Source organism: Ambystoma mexicanum, chromosome 3p (genome assembly GCF_040938575.1).
Source record: "Ambystoma mexicanum isolate Mex_15411 chromosome 3p, UKY_AmexF1_1, whole genome shotgun sequence".
In the NCBI taxonomy this organism is placed as follows: Eukaryota; Metazoa; Chordata; class Amphibia; order Caudata; family Ambystomatidae; genus Ambystoma; species Ambystoma mexicanum.
The window spans coordinates 156,881,709-156,904,084 of record NC_090925.1 but is presented as its reverse complement, the minus strand read 5'-3'; the positions used below and the strand labels follow the sequence as shown (position 1 = coordinate 156,904,084).

Below are 22,376 nucleotides of genomic sequence, written 5' to 3'. Positions count from 1 at the left end.
GTTTCGGTGACCATTAGAAGATCTAGATCTAGGGTGGTAATAAGGTCGTGGATGTCTAGTGCATGCGCATTGATGGAGCGGGCATTGATGAGGGCACATTTGAGGTGCGGTTCAGGGGTGACATTGATGGTCGAGGGTGGCATATCCGAACCGGTGGGAGGCATGTTTTCTGGGGTCATAGACACAGATAAAGTGGCATTTGCATCATTAGGTAGCAAGGCAGTGGTAGAAGAATTGCAAATAGTGGTAATTTCATTCAAACCAGTGGGGGGCATGTTTTCTGGGGTCATAGACACAGATAAAGTGGCATTTGCATCATTAGGTAGCAAGGCAGTGGTAGAAGAATTGCAAATAGCGGTGATTTCATTCAAACCAGTGGGGGGCATGTTTTCTGGGGTCATAGACACAGATAAAGTGGCATTTGCATCATTAGGTAGCAAGGCAGTGGTAGAAGAATTGCAAATAGCGGTAATTTCATTCAAACCAGTGGGGGGCATGTTTTCTGGGGTCATAGACACAGATAAAGTAGCATTTGCATCATTAGGTAGCAAGGCAGTGGTAGAAGATTTGCAGATAGCGGTAATTTCATTCATACGTGTGAGTGACACATTAACAAGAGTCTTAGACATTGTATCCAATGCAAATGGCTCACGGTGGTGCTTGATAAGTGGGGTCAGCTTCGTTGTGTGGCTTAGTTTGTGGTATAGATGCAGTACTGGGGAGGTGGCCTTTCGGTTAGTTGTAGGTAAGGTTCTCGACTGTAGTCGTGCATTGCGTGCACTTGTGGGGATGGGCAGAGTGACCAATACGCTAGGTAGAGTACGTGTGCGTAGACGGTCTCGCCTTTTTGCGAGTGTGTGGGGTAGTTCCGGAGTGCGGGACTCCTTACCTTGTGATTCCAGCAAGAGTCCGTGGTAAACGGCAGACTTCGAGCAGCGGAGCTGCAAAGAGGAGTGCAGGCCTTGTCCTCTGGCCTTCTCCTCGCGGCTTCGCCTGGCGGTGAGCCCCGTCTCCCTTTATGGTGGGGGGGTGGAGCCGGCAGGGCGGGAAGCCGTATCAGGCTGCGGGCTGCGGGCGGGAAGCGGCGTCGTTTCGGCGCCAAATTCAAAAGATGCTTTGTCGGTGCCCATGCCTTCCAAGGCGGAGGCCTTCGCAATGTGCGCGTGATCAGCTGGAGCTCCGTAAAGCAGATGGAATTCTGCTGCCAGCTGATCGAGCACAGCTGATGGAGGCACTCGCAGCAGAGCTGCAAAGAGGAGTGCAGGCCTTGTCCTCTGGCCTTCTCCTCGCGGCTTCGCCTGGCGGTGAGCCCCGTCTCCCTTAATGGTGGGGGGGTGGAGCCGGCAGGGCGGGAAGCCGTATCAGGCTGCGGGCTGCGGGCGGGAAGCGGCGTCGTTTCGGCGCCAAATTCAAAAGATGCTTTGTCGGTGCCCATGCCTTCCAAGGCGGAGGCCTTCGCAATGTGCGTGAGATCAGCTGGAGCTCCGTAAAGCAGATGGAATTCTGCTGCCAGCTGATCGAGCACAGCTGATGGAGGCACTCGCAGCGGAGCTGCAAAGAGGAGTGCAGGCCTTGTCCTCTGGCCTTCTCCTCGCGGCTTCGCCTGGCGGTGAGCCCCGTCTCCCTTTATGGTGGGGGGGGTGGAGCCGGCAGGGCGGGAAGCCGTATCAGGCTGCGGGCTGCGGGCGGGAAGCGGCGTCGTTTCGGCGCCAAATTCAAAAGATGCTTTGTCGGTGCCCATGCCTTCCAAGGCGGAGGCCTTCGCAATGTGCGCGAGATCAGCTGGAGCTCCGTAAAGCAGATGGAATTCTGCTGCCAGCTGATCGAGCACAGCTGATGGAGGCACTCGCAGCGGAGCTGCAAAGAGGAGTGCAGGCCTTGTCCTCTGGCCTTCTCCTCGCGGCTTCGCCTGGCGGTGAGCCCCGTCTCCCTTTATGGTGGGGGGGTGGAGCCGGCAGGGCGGGAAGCCGTATCAGGCTGCGGGCGGGAAGCGGCGTCGTTTCGGCGCCAAATTCAAAAGATGCTTTGTCGGTGCCCATGCCTTCCAAGGCGGAGGCCTTCGCAATGTGCGCGAGATCAGCTGGAGCTCCGTAAAGCAGATGGAATTCTGCTGCCAGCTGATCGAGCACAGCTGATGGAGGCACTCGCAGCGGAGCTGCAAAGAGGAGTGCAGGCCTTGTCCTCTGGCCTTCTCCTCGCGGCTTCGCCTGGCGGTGAGCCCCGTCTCCCTTTATGATGGGGGGGGTGGAGCCGGCAGGGCGGGAAGCCGTATCAGGCTGCGGGCGGGAAGCGGCGTCGTTTCGGTGCCAAATTCAAAAGATGCTTTGTCGGTGCCCATGCCTTCCAAGGCGGAGGCCTTCGCAATGTGCGCGAGATCAGCTGGAGCTCCGTAAAGCAGATGGAATTCTGCTGCCAGCTGATCGAGCACAGCTGATGGAGGCACTCGCAGCGGAGCTGCAAAGAGGAGTGCAGGCCTTGTCCTCTGGCCTTCTGCTCGCGGCTGGGTAGCTTTGACGGGGAAGCTGTTTCCTCCAGTTGTGGTCATTTTGAACAGGGGAACTGATAGGCAGTTTGTATCGGCAGCTCTGGTGGATCTAGATGTAACTTCTTTTAAATCTCTCTGTTAGGTAGCTTCGTGCTAGGTTGTTGAGACACTTGAAAGTTAGAGAAGCAGTTTTTAATTTGATTTTGTCGACTGTGGAAAGCCAGTTATATTGTCTTCTAGTCGATGATATCTGAGCGCTCTTGGAGATTCCTAGTGCCGCTCTAAGGGCATTGTTTTGCGGTATTTTGATTTTTTGCGTGATGTATTTATTAGACCCCAAATAGAGGGCTTTGCAATAATCAAGTTTGGACAGCACGAGTGCTCTTGCAAACGTGGTGCAACTATTTGTTGAGAGGTAAGGTCTAGCTGATCTGATCAATTTACAAGTATAGGCTGTGGAGGATGCCATAGCGTTTACTTGCTTAGCCAAGGTGAGACAGGAGTCGAGGTAAAAACCTAGTATTTTTACCTCCTTGGCAACTTGAATTGTATGGCCAACTATGACAAAAGTTGTGTAATCTTGGCCAGGGACGTCATTTCACCAAAATGCCAGGGGTAGCGGAAGTGACATCACACGACCCTTGACCCCTGATGACATCACAGGAAGTGATGTCATTTGACCTCACCCGGAAGTGATATCGCGGGAAGCAATGCAACATGACCTTTCAGCCGTTGACAAAACAGGAAGTGGCATCACATAGCATTGTACACTACGAAAAATATGGTTACGACATCACTATAATGTGATGTACATTTCATACAAGAATGGATCGCCATATTATCGTTAAGATCAGTGTGTATAGGTCCATATTACCAAATTACTGTGAATGCAAGCCGACGTCCATGACCAAATGATAATGATGTGTTATTATATAGCACTTACGCTTAAGAGCTTTAAATAGAAACAATATACACCCAATATCACCCAACCTGTGTTGGTACTCATTTATCGACCTCAGAAGGATGAAAGGCTGAGTTGAGGCATTTAAGAACAGACTAAATCAGTGACTCACACCCTGAAGTGTGCCTGAAATAACCTTTAATGAGTCTAGCAATTATTGTAAAGGATTCCAGAAAGACACATTATTTGGTATTCCTATTCTTTCTTAATTAGGGTCAGTGCTGAAAGTGTTAAACTTGTGACACTCCTGTTCTTATTTTTCTTCTTTTTTTTAAGGGGCCTGAACAAGAAAGCCAGCCACTCCAGAAGTAAAGAGCCACATGGTGCTGGCCACAGCACAGGAGCTTGCATTAAAAAAAAAACTTTTTTTAAAAATTTTTAACAGAGGTTGCAAGGGAATCCACAGAGGTCGCAAGGGATACCTCAGAGGTCGCACTTGCGACCCCTAAATGACATCCCTGATCTTGGCTAAGTTTCCTGATGTTCAGTGTAGTCCCCAGAATGATAAGTTCCGTTTTGACATCATTCAGGCAAAGACCATGACGTACCATCCATGCCTGGATGATGAGGTACATCTTATTCACCAAGGCCAAATCCTGTTTGTAATCCCCAGAAAGTGGGATGAGAATATGGGTGTCATCTGCATAGTTAGTGTAGATGACACCTAAAAGGTCCAAATCATCAAACAGGGGCTTTCACATTTAGTAAAAATGTTATACATAGTAGGGGAGACACATGATCCTTGTGGTACACCACATGTAATAGGAGCGGGGTCTGCGCCGCTGAGGTGGAGAAGACTCTCATGGTTCTTTCACTTAAGAAGGATTTGATTCATGCTAGAGCCTGGGGTGAGAAATGTGCTGCAAACTCTAGGTGGTTGCAGGGCACTTTGTGATCCACCAGGTCGAAAGCTGCAGAGAGATCCAGAAGGAGAAGCAGGGCCATGTTTCCTTGGTCTCTCAGCTCGTTGACCTTTGTCTTAAGATCAATGAGTGCAGTTTTGGTTCCGTGCTGTGGTCGGAAGCCTGATTGCTGTGAGCCTAGGAGTTGGTGCAGTTCCAAGAATTTCTGGATCTGTAAGTAGGCCACTCTATCTAGAATCTTTAGTAAAAATGGCACTGTGGTGATGGGCCTATAGTTTGTGGGGATGGCCGGGTCTAGAGATTGCTTCTTGAGGAGGGGGAGGACCCAAGATTGCTTAAGATTACTTGGTATAATACCTGATGAGAATGAGGAGTTGATGAGTTTTGAGATAAATGGTGATAGGTCTCTAGCAGCATCTTTGGCAATGAGGAGTAGAACCACCGCGGGGCTCCCTGTCCCTGCGGCTTCTGATGTTTTTTTCTTTCTTTTCTTTTGTTCAAAATGAGGGAAGGAGGGAAGGTACTGGCCCCGCTGGGGGAAAGAATGAGGGGGGCTGCAGCCATTGCCACGGGAGAAAGTAGGAGAGGAGCTGTCCCCGCTGGGGGAGAAAATACAGCATGCGTCATGCCACGAGAAAGGTGGAAGTGGGCCTGAACTGTTCCCTGCTCAGGGAAATGAAGCAACCTCCAATCGTCACGAGAGAGGAGGTGGAGAGTGCCCAGTGCCTAGCCGGCAGACTCCGCCCTCTGCAGCGAGGGTGCTTGTGCGGCCGGAGAGAGGGGCACACCGCAGCCCTGTGGCATTGCCAGAAAGCAGCAGTAGATTGCTCCCGCCGAGGGAGAATGTGCCGGCTCCACAAGCACAGCTCTGCCAGGGAGGTGGGGAGTACAGCATCGTAGGGCAGGTGAGGCATTCCCCAAAGGTGAAAGAAGAAACACAGGCCGCCCTTGCGAAAAGAGAGTGACCAGGATGTGGTCCAGTGTGGAGCAAAAGCAGTAGAGTGCGCAACCCCACCCAAGCGGCATTACCTGTGCGGGGGGCAATAAAGAACGAAGCAGCCGCCCCTCTATGTAGCAGCCACCCAAGCACAATAGGGTCCGTTCCTGGTGTGGTCAAAGCTTCTATCATACCCCAATGGCCCATCCTTACCTGCAAGTCCCAGCAGTGCTCCGTGTCCTTTTCAGCCACAAAATCCTGGACGAGGCTCACGGTCTGCTTCGTGAGTTCCAGCATGACGTTCAAAGTGAGGGACTCATTCAAATGTGTGAGGAGCACGCAGGCCTTCTCCGTGTGCTCGCCATGAAGCACAGTTGGCACCAAAAGCATGTACTTCCTGACATGGAGGGACAAGAAAGACAGACATTACCATTATAATTAGTAATAATTAGTATCAATACTACTATTTCTCTCCTTTGGTACCTTTTATTAGTATTATGTTAATGTGATCATCGTTATTACTATTATTGTATTTTTTGCATTCATTTCTTGTGTAATAAGGATTCATAACAACACCATGAAGTTGTGGAGAGTATTGATATCCGTGAGTACGTAGCAAAAATCAGGTATTATAAGAGAAGTACATTCCTGAATGCTGGAAGGCGTCATATAGGAAACCATGAAAAATATCTTTGACTCGCCTCACTGACGTCACCAGCAATAGCCTGGAGAATACAGAGCTGTGATTTGCATAACTGGCTGCAGGATGTCGCCAGACCTATGGGGCTTTCCCAGCTGGGATTCCCCTTGCACTCTCCCTCACTAGCTGCAGGCCTGACAAAGATGGGATTCATAAATGCTGCTACATTACATGACTCACCAAAGGACTCTGGAAACTCAACCACATCACCCGACCATCATGGAAGTCCACTGGCTACTGCTACACGCATGTATCACCTTCTAATACTGCTGAATCGTCTACAAGGCGGTCGCCCTCATTTCCCCAAGCTTCCTCACTGGCGAGCTCAGCTTCTCCAGAGGCCTACGGCCTACCAGCAGTACAGACGTGTGCAGCCATGAACTCTGCTGATGCATGAGGGAAAGAACCAGAAGACGTGTCTTCTCTGTCTACGCCCCAGATGCTGGAACCTACTCCCTGCCTACACGAGACTCACCCCTTGCTTCTACATTCATAACTCTCAATCGTATGTGTCTCCAAGATGGGTGAACACATCCAATTTTGCTTTTGGTGAGTGAGAGGCCATTCAAGTGTATGGGCGTGTAGGGGGCTTGGCAGGTTAATACGTTGATTACAAGGTGGTTGACACCCACCAAAAGTGTGTGAATTGAGGGGCATTTACATTTTAGGAAGGATCTTAAGACCCTCCTCTTCAAGGAATGGTTCCTCCCTAACACCTAGGTCCACACCTAACCTGAGACAAGGCGATCTGCTCCCCCCTGTTTCTTCCCCTGGTTGCTTGTAGACCCCTTTCTGCCCACGTGCACACCTTCCCCCTTTCCCATTGTTAGCTCCTAGCACCCTTGCATCTCTGCTTCGCTCACTGCGTCCTTCCCCCATGACTTGTAAAGTGCTCTGTTGTTTCCCAAAGCTAGTTCCACACTCACTAAATACCATAATATTAATAATAATAATAAGGAATCATGTGTACAAGGTATACAAAGACTGGGATAAGCTGATCCCCAGGATATTGGGGTGATTCAGAGAGAAATAAAGGAGCTATAGATATTTAAGTGCAGACAGAGAAACATGAGTAAAAGGTATAGATTGACTGATCCCCCATACATCAGGACAGGTGCGGACCAAAGGATGCTGTGTAAGCAGATGCCCGCCGGGCATGAACTCCACTGGTGGGGGAATTTCTGGAAATGGAAGCCATATTTCTCCCCCTCTGAAAAAGGCAGAGCCAGCGTGACAATATATTTTCTTTTAATGCCAATTGCCTGATAGCAAGCATTCAACAGCAGATGTCCCCAACCAGCATTGCATTAATCACTCATGTGTCTATCTATGAACTCCACTCCATCTGTCAGCCAGAAAGATGTATGTTCAGTTGATGGCAACCTTGGGCTTGTCATCTCTGATGCAAGCTGTGCAAACAAGGTCTCAGAAAACTCTCAGAAGCAAACTCAGCATTGTGTCACCAGTGCATTGAAGGGTCAGAGGTGTGTGGAAATTGCAAGCTGGCATCTGTTGCCTGCAGGTCAGGATCCAGTCAAAAGTAAATATAGGGAGAAAACATGTGTGGGAAGGTGAAAATAGATTGGCACAGCCTTTATCGCTGGCTTGAACCAAGCTGGCACGGTACGTCTAATTTTCAAAGGTCATCTGGCACCAGCACAGCCAGTGCCCTTGTATAAGCTGCCCCAGAGATGCTGTAATGATCGAGGTACCACTCGCCCCCAACGCAAATGTGTGCTTGTATATTCACTCAAATCATGCACAATGCAATCCTTCCGAGCACCTACATCTTCTGAATTTAATGGAGGTGAGGCACAGGCTTCTGCAATCCCTGTTTTAGGAATTCTCCTTTTTGCTGCTTTCTAGCCTAATTCTCGGACACAACAACATATTTACTGGCTCTTTCTGAGCCTTTCAGGCAAGTGAGGAAACTTTCCCACCCCACTTCCACTGCTACTCACAGTTGTCACAGCAACAATCAGTGGTCAATCTCTGTGGATACAAGTACCTTTTGTGTAACACTACTCCCTCCCTTAATAATACTAGTGCAGGGGGACGTCTGTCCCATATTCCTTCTTCTCTGAGGTGTATTTCTCACCATTTTTGACATGTTGTTCTGGCAGGCTCGGGGGAGTGTATGTTTATTTTTAGTTTTGGCTATTAGGTGCGCTGAAAGCGGTACCTTTAGAGCCGAAACTATTGTCATTAAAATAAGAGTTTTAACATAAGAACTTGAAATAGGGGCTTTGAATGTAGATTTGTAATGCTTTTCAATGCAGGTGGCATATGAGGATGGATTAATGTAGTTTGGCTATGAACCTGTCCCACCCATTTAACGCCCATTGCTAAGTGAAATCTATCGGATTTTCCTCCCATTCCCACCCAACCACATCACTTTTTGCACTCTGGCTGAATCTGTATTGTGTGGTGAATTTGTCAGCCATTTTTATTTCCCAAATGACGGCCGCCATCTGTTAATGTCATTTGAACGTTTTTTGACTTGATTGATGCTTTAAAATATATTTACTGCAGCTTCCATGTTATGTTATAAATGAGGTAGTGTAATAGTTACATGTTGGTTTAAAATGGCTCTGAAAATGTACATCTAGTGACTTGCTTCTTCTCACACTCCAAGCAGGACCTCAAACATAAGCATGGCAGGTGCAAGCATAATCACAAGGGACACAGCAAAACAAGTGGGGTGAGCTTCTTCTCACAGTCCAAGCAGGACCTCAAACCTAAGCATGGCAGGTGCAAGTATAATCACAAGGGACACAGCAAAACAAGTGGGGGTGAGCTTCTTCTCACACTCCAAGCAAGACCTCAAACATAAGCATGGCAGATGCAAGCATAATCACAAGAACACAGCAAAACAAGTGGGTGAGCTTCTTCTCATACTCCAAACAGGAACCTTCATCTTGAGTGCAAGTTAAATGAGATAACAAAGGTCCAGGTTCAGAGTTAGTGTAATACTTAGTTGATTTATTATCAATTTCTCACAGTTCTGTAATGCTTTTAGTGGCCCAGCCCACACCTTTATCACTCCTGAAGTACAAAGGTCCTTCTGGGCAGATTCTGTAATAAACCAGTTGGGACATGGGTGTCCTCTGTGTTCTTCATGGAAGCAGTTGCCAGGTTCTTCTTCCTCCCGGCCGACGTGGGTCGATTTTCATATTCCAGTTTATTCTTCTCTTTCTCCCCTCCCCCGGCCGGTGGTGGCTTAGGTAAATTCGCAGTGGTTTCTGGCTTGATTCAAAATTTGAGTAAATTCACTAACTGCCACGGTGGCAAGACCCCTCCCTTGCTGGACCAAAAACGAAGCTGCCATCTTCAGCACTGGTCCTCTCTTTCTCCTCGCTTCCTTCATCCAGTGGACTCTCCTCCTTAGCCTTTCCCTATCCCTGCTCCTCCTCCAGCATCTCCACGCTTATAATCTTTTAAACCTCCAAACATTCTTTTCATCGCCTTTCTCATGGTTTATTTTCTCCACTCTCTCTTTCCCAGCCTCCTCCCTCATGCTCACCTCCTCCTCCTCCTATTTCTCTCCACGCCTCCTTGATTTCCCCTCCACACACCTTAGCTGCATGGAACACGACACATCCATGTGCTCCCCTATTAGGTGATGTGGGGATAGGTGCAATGTGGACATTCTGTAAACTGATTGGTGCATTACAAGTGGTAACTGCAGAGATGTTATGGATTGGCTGGCCCTGGGAACTCCTTACCCATTGCCAAGTGTCGACCTGAGTGTTCCTACAAACCTCGGGCATGTCTTGTTAATCTTTCTATAGACAATTAGATTGGGGAATGGACCTACGACTCTGTGGACCTAAGGCACATCCTGCTATCAGACCGATCCAAAATGGAAGCTACCAGGTCCTGGAATGATAGGCGTGAGGTCCTTAAAAGTGATGTGCCTGCGCAGTCCTCAGCTCCCAGGTGTCTCAGAGGTCCCCTAGTCCCCCCCTCTCCCCAGGGTAAGTGTGTAGGTAGCTCTGCAAGTTATGCTGTGGGTCGTCAGGTCTAGTTAGTGGTCCACATGCTCATTAATGTTCAGTCTGTGGCCCCTGATCGCCAAATGTCCATGGTGGGTACACACTACTAACTTGTTTTCCCTCTTCTAGTGTGCTTTTTGACAAGTGGATTTAGCAGGCTATGGAAGGTGAACTGCGACTTGGGGTATTCTATGTATACAGCCTCCGGGGTTTGCTTTGTGGCATCCCCTATGCCCCTCCCCAGAGTCTCCCTAAGTTGAGTTGTGAGATTGTGCTTTGCTGTATGTATCACTGAGCTGTGGGGTCTACACCCGGTCAGCAAGCTTCCAATTACCGAGTTCAATTTCCAAAACATCTTGCAAATTATTGTATTGCAAGAAAAGTAGGAAATATTTGAGCAAAACTCCACTAATCCTAGGGTGAGTGGGCTCTGCTTGGCTGCCCCCGGCTTCGGATGGTGATGAGAAACCGAGGGGAAGAGTCACTGATGCTCCTTCCTTTTGGTTCTGGTCTTTTTTATGTGGGTGCAGAACCTGGGGTCTTGCTAGCAGTAACAATCCGACTGAGCATTCTGGTGAGGACATGCCATTGGGAAGTGGCAGTCAGTGAAGAGACAGCCTTCCTTATTAATATTATTACCCATTTATAAAGTGACGGCAGCAGCTGTATTGGCTCTTGACACTGCCATATGTGGGCCATACTTATTAATCTGACAAGCAAGCATTTGCTGATGTTTGAAGGGCGAAATGCTGAGACAGCAATGCAGGGATTCAAGCAAGAGGTTAGACTCCAATATCTACAACTAGAACTCAACCCGCAGAACTATCTAGATTTTCCCCACCCAGAGTTATTTGTGCCCCCCCGCCCTGCCTCCAGCCAAGAGAGGGAACTTGCAGGATGTTCGTTGATAAGTGGGCCTGGTGCGCTACATTGAAGGAGCTCTGCATGAGGCCACTGGCTGAGAGGCCTTTTGGAGTGGGCAGCACTGGCCGCCACCTTGCCCTGCTCCCCTTGTGTAAGGCTGCCACTGATTGTGCAGGGCCACGACTTTAGAGCTAAACACATGGAAAAGAGGTGGAGAAACACGGCAGCAGAAAAGCACTAGTAAGGCTGGCCCCGTGCCAGGTGGCGCGCGGGTGACTTTGCTGTGTATCTAGCAGCTCCCCAGAGATAACTATCTGAAAGGTATGGAGGTCAGACAAAATCCATGTACCTTCAACACAATCTCCCCGTGGCCCTCATTCCTGCTTGGGGTGCAGTCCTGTTCCATGGTTAGGGGGAACTGCTGCATACCCAACTTTCCTTTATTAAATAATTTGCATATGCTGCTTTTTGTGCGTGTGAAGATTGTTTGATGCCACCATGCATTATATTGAACAGAAATATTACTTTTAGTGTCACCTACACTACACTGTCAGCATTTGATACCCTGACACGTGGATGATGAGTTGATAATATTTAAATACATAGTTAACACCCACACCTCTCTACGAAGCGCTCGTCAAATGCTCAAACGTATGACCTATGTTTGCCATAACATGTCCTAGAAAATCCCTTTTGGGGAGGGAAGAGGCCCCAAATTCTTTAGAAAAATGTTTATTCAGAACCACGTTTCCAGCAATGCAACAGGCAGTAGGTGCTTTAAAATGCACTATTTGCCAGTACATGTCAAAATAATTCTTAGGAGGTAACCTCGAAGTCTTAGTAAAGTGATCTGTAAATCCTACTATGTTAGGACCAGTAATACTAGTCCAACTAAACAGCAAGATTACAAGCACTAGAAGAAATAGGTAGGTGAGAGGGAGGACAGGAAATAGAGTCTGGGGGAAAAGGGGGATAGTGGAGGCAGAAAAAAATAGAACGTCAGTTTTGGAGGGGTTTAATAGCAAGTAGTGGTCGGACATCCAAGATTGAGTGGCCAATAAACAGGAAGAAATGGTAGCATGGATCTGAGAAGAAAAAGAACAGAAGAATAGAAAAGGTTGGGTATCATCCACATAGAGGTGGTTTGAAAGACCAAAGGAAGAGCTGATAGCCGCAAAAGGTCGAGTGTACAGTGAAAAGAGGAGGGGACCTAGGACAGAGCCTTGTGGAGCACTGTGAGAGAGAGAAAAAACAGGAGAAACATTGCCAGCCCAAGAGACAGAATAGGTGCGATCGGCCAGATAAGATTTAAACCAGGCTAGTAGAGGACAGGAAAAACCCAAGGAGGAAAGAGAAGAAAGAAGAAGAGCATGATCAACAGTATCAAATGCCGTTGATAGATCAAGGATGATTAGAAGAGACAAGTATTTTGTGCAGCATGCAAAAAGAAGAGAGTTACAGACAGAGAGTAGAGAATTCTCAGTGGAGTGGGGGGGGTGGAAGACGGATTGAAAGTGAGGAAGTAGTGAGTTAGAGGAAATAAAGGAAGAGATTATATAGTGCACATCACGTTCAATATGCTCTGAAAGATTTGGAAGGAGGGAGATAGGGTGGAAACTAGAAGCACAAAAAGAGGTCATAGAAGGTTTTTGAGGATAGGAAGAATAGTGGCATATTTGAAAGGAGAAGGAAAAACAGAGTTTGGAAGAGAAGTATTGAAAAAAACTGTGAGAAAGGGAAGACGAATAAGAGTAGAGGGCACGGGATCAAGAGGGAGAAAAGTAGGGTGAGTCTTAGCCAACAGGGCAGCTGTGTCCAAATCAGATTGAGGGTTGAAGGTGGACAAAGAATCTGGCAGTAGTGGCAAAGAGCAGAAGAAGCAGGAAGATGGCGAAATAGAGTTGCAGGGAAGAGTGACATTGGAAGAGAAGTATTGGGCCAGATCACCGGCAGACAGAGAAAGAGAAAGAGCAGGATCAGGAGAAGGGGGAGAAAGAATGCAAGACAGAGTTTGGAAGATACAATGGGAATGTGAGGCATAAGAATGAAGAAGGTCTGAATAATACAAATTCTTTAGTAGAACGAAGAGCAGTATTGTAAGCAGAGTGAGAAGCGGCAAGAGTAACGGAATCTGAGTACGCAAAAGACTTATGTTATGCCAATGACATTCAGCTCAACAAAGTGTATGCCACAAAGAGTGAAGTTGGGACATGAGCCAAGGCTAAGGAGGCTTCCGGGTAGGAAGAAATTGAGTTTCATAATATAGGGAGTCAAGAGACGTAGATATAGATGAGAAAAGAGAAGAGGTGGCAGAGTCAGCAGAAAGAGGAGCAAAGTAAGGTAGGGAAGACAGGGAAGAAGTACATGCAGAAATAAATATGGACGAGTCAAAGGCACAAAGATCACGGCAGAGAAAGGACTTAGTTGAAGAAAGAACAGAACAGGAGGAGGAGAAGGAATAATCCAAAAGGAAAGTAGAAAGTGATCTGAGTAATAAAATGGAGAGCAGCAACAGTGGTAGTAGAAACCGGGGATGGAAACATTAAGTCAAGAGAGGAACCAGTAATATGTGAGGGAGGAGAGGGGACTACTGAGAATAAGTGATAGGAATGGAGAATATGGATTACTGAAACAGGAGAATGAATCGATTTCCATCTGACCTTCACTCTCGCCTTCTCAACAATCTCTTCCTTTGTCTTCTTCTATGAGATACTCAACCAGCTGGTCTAGCAGACCCCTGGGAGGAAAGCTGAGATTAAAAAGATTGTGGCTTAGCAGATGAGTCTGAGGCGAGTCCGCAAGAGTTGCATCATCCTCGAACTTAGTACAGTGGAGCTGTTCCCCATTTGTACAAAAGGAGAGTGGAAGAGAAAGGCCTGTTTTATATGGGCTGTTTTTCAACTTGTCTATGATTGGTCTCATTCAATGCTGTTCGAGGATCGACTGAGCCAAGTCTTCAAAAAAGCCTTCTGGTCCTTGGAACACTATGAACTGTTTGCCTCTCGCAGCTTTCATGGTCTGTTCTTTAGCATGAAAGTAGTGGACTCTGGTGAGGGTGTCCAGCACTACATTTTTTGTTACTTAAATGTTGAAATGACTTGGTTGGTTCTGTCGAGGATCAAGGTCGAAAGAGCTTCATCCCCTAAGACTTCATCAAAACGTTCACAGATAAATGTTTTCACCTCAGAATTCTGGACAGAGACCGGGATTCTTCTGAGATGTATACTGTTCTTGTGGGATCTACTTTCTCCATCTTGGGACTCGCCTTCTAGTCGATTCTAGTCGCTGACCCTGTTTAGCTGAAAGTTCTTGTTTTTAAGCTTGTTGGCAGCTCTTTGATAGAGGCGGCTAGGTTTTAAAAAAAATACAATATCTCACTTTTCAGTTCCTGCAGCATGTGGGCTATCTCTCCTTTAGTAGCTGAAGCGGTGTCTTCCACCTCCAAGTGAGAGGTTGCTGGTGGGTTCTCCCCGCCTTCTAGCTTCTGTGGCAATTGTATCTGATTCGTCGTTGGAGGGGGCATTCATTCTTTTATATTACCCTTTTGATTTCTTTGGATTTTGTAGCGCTCTTCCGCTAATAACAAAACGTGTAGTGATATCTCGTAGGATTAGTGCCACCAAGATATAGAGTTCCACAGAACGTCTTAGACTGTGGCCGTGTTGTTTTGTTGATGTTGAGCTGATAGTGCTTTGCATAGCACCTCTTCTACCTCCGATGCTGTCCCTTTATTTCCCTGCATGTGCGCGGGGGACCCTGGTTCACAGCTCTCTTCCAATAACTCCCAGCATCTCTGAGACAGCCTGATGCCCGGGCACACTGTAACAGATCAAATTGGATGGAGCATCGGTTGGCATGCTTAAATCCTCCTCAGTTCATGTAACCAAGTGGAATCAAGAGAGCGGTATAGCACTGGGTAGTTACGGTGTAGCTCACCTCGCAAATGGGGCACTGGCTGACACCCCCCAGCGGGTGTGCCCGGGGCACTCCCTACTCCTCCAGATGACACCTCCAGTTGAACCATGTTATGTCATATGAGTACATAAATAGGCCCGGCTTGGCGCGCTTTCAGGCACACCGAAGCCGGGACCTGCAAGACCCATATCAGTGTGGGTGTCATTATTACGTCACCCCGGTGTGCAGCAGAGGCCCACCTCAAATGGCGACGAGGCAATCCAGGCCTCGCCCCTGCTAGCTCTGCAGGCCCGCGGTGTCTAGATTCCCCAATGCGTGCTGAGAAACAGCCCGCCATTCCAACGCATCGCATTCTGTAAATGCCGCTATGAGGCTCCAGGCCTTGTTTTTAGCCACCTTTCTCCTCATAGTCAAGCTGAGGCAATCGCCTTAATTTTTGGAAATCCCAGACTAGGCCTGGGCTCATTACAGCCAGTTTGTCCACCGGCACCCCATGTCCCCACAGGGCCATCCCAGAAGAGGGGTGTGGTGTGGCTCTTGCGACCCCAATCCTGTAGTGCCACGATCATCACCTGTAGCTGGGTTGTGGCTCCTCTCAGGAGTGCCTGTGCACCCACTATCTGAGGGCAAGATAATTAGGGTTGGGGCTCTGCCTGGAGTACCTGTGCACCCTACTTCAGTCACCTGCACTACCTGACAAACGCCAACACCCTCAAGGGAGATGTCACCTGAGAAGGCTCTTGCGCCCACACCGCGCCCACAAGGAGGCACATCCCATCAGCGAGGCTCGCGCGCACCCTTATGCAAAATTGACGTAGATGGTGCACCGGCCAACCTAGGGTCACGGTGGGAATTATGGCATGAACGCCTGGACATGGACTTCAATGCTATGGGGAGAAGGAGGACCTGGCAAAAAAAATTACGCTCATATACTCAGCAGGCTCAGCAGTCCACAAGCTGTTTAGGAGTTTGCACCCCACCAGGGACTTGCACGGCGCAGCTGTAATGAGCAAAGGCTTTGTCAGACTACTTTGCTTCCATGATCATCACTGATTATGAGAAATTCATCATGCGTACCACCATGCAACAGAGTGATGAAAGCCTGGACAAGTATCAGAGCCGTCTGAGGCAGTTCACAGCAACCTGCGCCTGGGAGAATGAAGTAGAGGAGGTGAGGCTCCAAATCACCATCGGATGCCACTCCATCAACCTGCAGAGGCAAATCCTTTGCAAGCCTGGAATAACGCTCCCCAGAATACTCGAGCTCAGGCGATCCCATGAGCTGGCGGACATCAGAGCCTCGAAAATGGAGTCAGCATTGAAGTCGGTAAAGCTATAGGATGTATTCTCTGTCGAAAATAACAGTCACCCAAGAGCCAAGGGGGAAGGAATGCCTGGCGACAAAGAAAACACCAGAACGCATCCACCTCTGCCCCCTGCCCGCAATGTGGATACGACTTTCCACATGAGCAAGACGTCCCAGCCAAGGGGTACACATGCAACAGGTGTGGTAACCAAAACCATTTCACAAGAGTTTGCAGAGCATCGGCACCCCAGCCAGTGTATCACGTGGCAAAGAGTGTCTGAGAGGTACTCCCCCGAAGCGGGCCATACAGAATGCCAACACCACGTCGGTGGACACCAGGATGGAACTACAAGGAAAGGGCCAGGGGGGACAAAAATGAAGATGTCTATTTCACCTCAGCCATGCTTATGGTGGGAGGCAGGGGAAAGCGCCAACCCAGGTGCTCAGTACTATCATGGACACACCCGTTCCAGTACTTCTTGACACCAACGCATCTGTCAGCGTTATGGGCTACGAACAATACCGGCGATTGCCAGGACCCCCGCCACTCCAAACAACAAAGGTGCGCATATTCACCTTCGGAAGCAAAACCACACCACCCCTAGAAAGCACCTTTATAGTCCCCGTCACGCATGGTGATGTCTCCATAGGCGCCCGTTTCTATGTGTCCAAAGTAGGCACCCAAACTCTACTCGGCTGTGTGGCAGCATAAGCCCTGCAGCTCATCTGTTTTACATATGGCATGTTCCTAGACGATGTGCAAACACTGCTGAACAGATTCCAGAATGTGTTCACGGGCATTGGTCAAATGGCGGGAGAATCAATCTGCCTCCATATTGATGACACCATCCAGCAGGTGGTGTTAAAACACTGTCGTGCCCCCTTCCATCTCTGTGACAAAGTGGAGAAGGAGATACAGAACCTTGTCAACCTTGACGTCATAGAGAGGGTGGAGGGATCCACCCCCTGTGTGTCCCCAATAGTCATTGCCCAAAAACCAAAGCAGCCTGACAGTGTCCGCATCTGTGTTGACATGAGATCGCCTAATAAAGCAAAGAAAAAGAGAGTGACACTTAACGCCAACACTGAATGACATCATCAGTGAACTGGATGGTGCAACCTTTTTCTCCAAACTCGACCTCCGATCGGGGTATCACCAGCTGCTGCTTCACCCAGACAGCCGACACATCACTACGTTCACAAAGCATGTTGGCCTGTACAGGTACTAGAGACTACACTTTGGCATCTCGTTGGCAGCTGAAGTTTTTCAAAACGCTATACTCTGAGCCCTGGTGGGATTGCCTTGAACCCTAAACGTGAGTGATGATATCTTGATCCATGCCAAATCAGAAGGCGAGAACCTGGAACAACAAGAAACGGTACTAACCAGAATGCAGTCACTGGGGTTAACCCCTCACCGCGAGAAGTGTGAGTTCCTCAAGAGAAGGATATCATACTTTGGTTTTATATTCCAAGAGGGAGGACTGTCAGCTGATCCGGCAAAAGTAAGAGACATACGGGAGACCAAAGATCCAGAGTCCGTGTCAGAAGTTCGAAGCTTCTTAGGAATGGTCACCTATTGTGCCGTTTCATGCTCTCTGAGCTCCTGTGAAACCTCATGGAACAATCCACAACATAGAAATGGATGCCCCTAGAACAGAAATCCTTTGACGACATTAAGGGTGCCCTATCAGAAGAATGCACCCTGGCTTTTTTTGACCCGTGAAAAGACACTGAAATCATTGTCAATGCTAGCCGGTTTGGACTAAGGGCCATCCTCACGCAAGCCAACCAAGACGGCACCCCATGTACTGTTGCGTACACCAGCAGAGCCCTCTCCCCAACTAACCAATGGTACTCTAAAATTGAACGTGAAGCACAAGCTGTGCGATGGGGGTGTCATCACAGTATCTACGTGATCCGACCGTGGCTGATTTGCCCGCGTTCTGAATGAAAGTTTGCATGAGAAAGGTGCGAACCACCAAAAGTTTGCACCTTTCTCATGCAAACACACATACATACCCACACCCCCACCCACACCCACAACACACCCATGACACACCCCCCACTCACACCCTCAACACACCCCCACCCACACCCCCAACATAAACAAACCCCAATTACCTTTTTATTCACGCTGAGTCGATGCAGCGCCAGTTCCCTTTCACTTCCATGATCGGGAACCGGCGCCGCAGGGTCCTTTTCATTTTTTTTTTCTTTTTCTTTTACTGGGGCTGCAGCAGGGGTTTCCCCCACAACCCCGCTCACTATACTATCAAGTATAGTGAGCGGGGTATTGCGGGGGACAACCCTGCAGCCCCCGTTTTTTTTCTTCTTTTTTTTTCGCGGGTGTGCTGCGGGGGTGGGGAATCGAAACCAGGAAGCCAAGGCGACACTTGAACAATTGTGGATGGTGAGGAATGAACTAACCTTCACCGATGGCGGTCTCCTTCTGAGCGGAGATCACATGGTGATCACTGCCGAACTCACGGAGAGAGCAATTGCCCTGGCGCACCATGGCCACCAAAGGGGTGCGAAAATAAAAATCCACCTCAGACTCAAAGTCTGGTTTCCCGCCCTACAGCTGAACGTAGATGAGTTCATTTGTGCCTGCAAGTGGTGCCAAGCAGACGCCCCGAAAGAGAAGGAACAAGTCATTCAATGCATGCACAGGAGTGAGGGACTGTAGGAATGAGTCCACGTGGACTTCGGTTCCACACGCAGCGAGACTCCCATTTTCTTGTAATGGCAGACCAATGGTCTCGCTATCCCGAAGTTGAGTTCATACCCTCCCTAGCCCTCGTAATAACGGGGATGGAAATTCTTTTTGCCACCCACGGCTTCCCCAGAACTGTCTGTTCAGACAATGGGTCGCCTTTTCAGAGCTCAGGCCTCGAAGAGTTCCTAACAGAAAGGAGGATAGCGCACCGAAAGATCACTCCAGTGTGGCCCCGTGCAAATGGAGAGGCTGTGCGCTTCATGCACACCCTGAACAAAACAGTCTGCATTGCGCATTGAGCACTCTTCCATTTTTTTCTTGAATACAGGACAACTCCCCACTGCTCCACTGGTGTGGCACCGGCAGAAGCGCTCTTCCGAAGATGTCCCAGCACCATCCTACCCGAACTGGAGGGGAGAACTCCAGGAACTATAGACAATTAGGAGGTCCATGCTTGGAGAGAGACAATAATCAACAAGGAAAATGCACGCCGAGACCTACGTGAACACAAACTGGCAGTGGGGGACACAGTTTTGGTGAGAGCCTGACACCTGATAGGGAAAATGTCCCTCACACATGAGCAAACGCCCCTCAAGGTGGTCCAGGTGCAAGGCTTGCAAGTAACGGCAGCTGATGACCATGGACTGGTGACAAGGAACTTTCTTCCGCAAGCTCTCTGGCCCCCAAGGTCTACAAACTGGCTCGTATGAGCACGAAGGGGCCGGGGCAGCTTGTCACCCCGAAACCAGCGACACAGAGGATGATGGTTTGAGAGAGCCCAGCAGAGAGAGAGCAGAGAGAGCGCAGCAGAGAAGGTACCCCAGGAGCATGACAGTCAGGTAGGAGATCTCCCAAGTGCCGAGCCTGAACGGTGCTACCCCACCCGTGAGCAGAGAGTGCAACCTGTACGCTTGAGGGATTATGACCTGGGCACCTGAACTTTGGCATGCGGTAGATACAGCACCTCCCACATGGTCCTGCATTGACTCCCCTCATGGTGTGCCACCAGTCCCAAGACGCTGAGGGTTTTTGCTGTATATTTACTGTTCTCACTTGCGCTGTTTGTTTCAACATGTTGTCGAGAATGTTTTCTTGTTATAAAAATTGGGAGGGGTGTTATGTCACATGATCGCATGCTGTGACGTTGCACGTGACGACGTGCAGAGTGAATGAAAAGTACAGGCTTGGAGCACTTTCAGGCAGACCGGAGCAGGGACCTGCAAGACCCACATCAGTGTGCCTGTCATTATTCCTGCGCAATGCTGCGCAGCTCAGGCTCCACTCCGCCTCACAACAAACCACACACTCACTATTTATTACATCTTGATATCTGTCTCATTCTAGCCATGTCAGGTCGGGCCCCTCTAGTAGATTTTCAAGCTCGTGGGAAACTAAACTGCCTTCTGTTCAACACCCATCTGCAAAACAGTGAAGGAGTCCACCCAGCTCTGGAGATATCAGGTAATATTTTCGCCACCAAACATTTTGCCGTAAATATGGTCGTCGGGAACGGCCATAGGCGATATTTTTGGTGGCGAAAATATTAGGAGCGGGGGTTGCGGGGGTGTCCCCCGCACATAAAAAAATGATGTGGTGGTAGCGGGGGTGTCCCCCGCAGGGTCCATGTGTTATTTTTGCATTGCGATATTTTGGCAGCGAAAATATCACATGGAACCACTCTGGAACCACGACTCAGATTCAAATGCGTTTGATAGCCAAGCTACTCGCAGTCACTATCTAATGTCTTCAGGCGAGAGGCTTACTCGCAAGAGGGTTCTGTCCACCTCCTTGTACTTCACAAGCTTGTCACGTTTCAAGCTCCTTGCCCTATTCATTGTTGAAGGAATATATTTTAAAAGTAAACAAAATTATCTGTGCAGTGTGCATTTGGAAATGTTATGCTCGCGTATGAACAAATAGCACCTTTTCTTTACATTGTGTGCTAATGCCCACAGATTCTGCTGTCCCGAAATAGCTTTGAAAAGTAACTCACACAGTGCTTTCTCCAAAATGCTTAGGACGATTAATGCAATCTGAAGTCACAAAAGAGCATTGACTCCATTAGCCAAAAGCTATAAAACATTCGGACACTGGATATGAGAATGCAAGAGGACCACCATTGACTACCCATGGACATGTTAAGCCTTATGGCCATTCACACCCACATTCTGCCCATCCCCGCCCAAACCACACCCTCCTCCGATCTCTTTGAGCTAGCTCTATGAAACAATAATGTCAAAATGTGTGCTCTGCCGGGCCTGCCAGTGTTATTTCAAAGCAGTCTACTGAGAGTGAACTGCTGCTGCAAATAAACTCGGGGTATAATAATATATCTTCACCAAGTCTTTGGCCAATCGATTTATAAGTGCTAAGTGTCTTTCGGCATCTGTTCCTTGCACTGGAGTCCTGGTAAAAATAAGCATTTGCATAGTCAACAGTTTTGGTTTGTTTATAGGTGAAGGCTTTATGTGGGGCAGGGCTTGGCGAGGCAGAGCCCCGGCAGTGTCTGAAAATTGCATTCGAGACAGGGCTGTGCTGGGGCTCCCTGAGGCCCCTGGTGACCCCAGCCCACTATAAGCCAAGGCATTTTTCCTAAAGCATGAAGCTCTTGTGTATAAGTGAGAGATTCAGGGTTTAGAGAAAAAGCCTAGCCTTTTTTTCCTTTGTGTCTACCTCATCCAAGCACTCCTTCAACTGGAGGTGCAGGTATCATCATCCCCCAGTGCGAAGGTGGGGTTCGATGCAAAGGGGTGCAACACCTACGTGACATGAATGCCACCTGTTAGGCCCGACCCTTTTGCAAAATCGAGTCAGTGCTCTTACGGGGCTGTGGCCGAAAAGGGGCATGGCCTATCAGACACCATTCAGATCAGGGAAGTGTTGCCTCTTTATTGCAGTGACTGCCCTCTGCCATGTAATGCCCCTTTTCGCCCAAGCCCCCACAAGAGCACCAGCTCAATTATGCATACATACATGCCATCGGAGACGTCCGACTTTTCAGTGAAAAATATTGCTATTTTTCACATTCTCCTACCTAAAATACTTCTAGCCCCAATGCATTCCCATGGGTACATTTATGTCTCCCGATTTCTCTGTCGAAATCTCCCTCCAAGGTGCGCCAGAATGTTGGCATGTATGTGCATATCACATAAAGCACTGGTGCAGGTATTATCCATTTGCCCAGGTACTAATACAATTTTCCAGCTATTGCAAACTTATGGTCATGTGGTACCACTATTATCTGTCAGTGTGCCACCAGGTCCAATACAAAAGCCAAAACGTTGGTGTTGTAATTATGACCGCTCACACTTCCGTAGAGAAAATATAAAGAAGTTTATTGGGACAAAAAGACCCCAACACTGTTAAAGGCTGAGGGACCAAGAATGTATGAGGCAACCATCTCAGCAGGTGCACCAGCCCACGCAGGGGGCGCTAGAGGGGCAGCTGACATAGCGGGCCACCCCTCTGGCCCCCCTCCGTGGACTCGCCTCCTCTGGGAGGGGCGCAGTGCCTGTCCCCTCGGGGGTCCGGACGGAAACGGCCTGCACCTCAGGGGGCATGAATAGCCTGGGCTGAGAGAGCAGGGTCTCTATTCCAGCCCAGGCAGCAGCACCCACCCTCCCACCCAGCT

The 22,376-nt window shown here is 48.8% G+C and overlaps 1 protein-coding gene across 1 annotated transcript in view; it reads right to left on the bottom strand.

Annotated features, from left to right (window-relative positions):
* LOC138580188 (alpha-2-macroglobulin-like) overlaps positions 1-22,376 on the bottom strand; it is a 450,387-nt gene that overhangs the window by 348,258 nt on the left and 79,753 nt on the right. Inside the window, exon 2 of the mRNA XM_069650526.1 lies at positions 5,460-5,643. Within this exon, the coding sequence (XP_069506627.1) occupies positions 5,460-5,643 (184 nt within the window). The remainder of the gene's footprint in view (positions 1-5,459; positions 5,644-22,376) is intronic.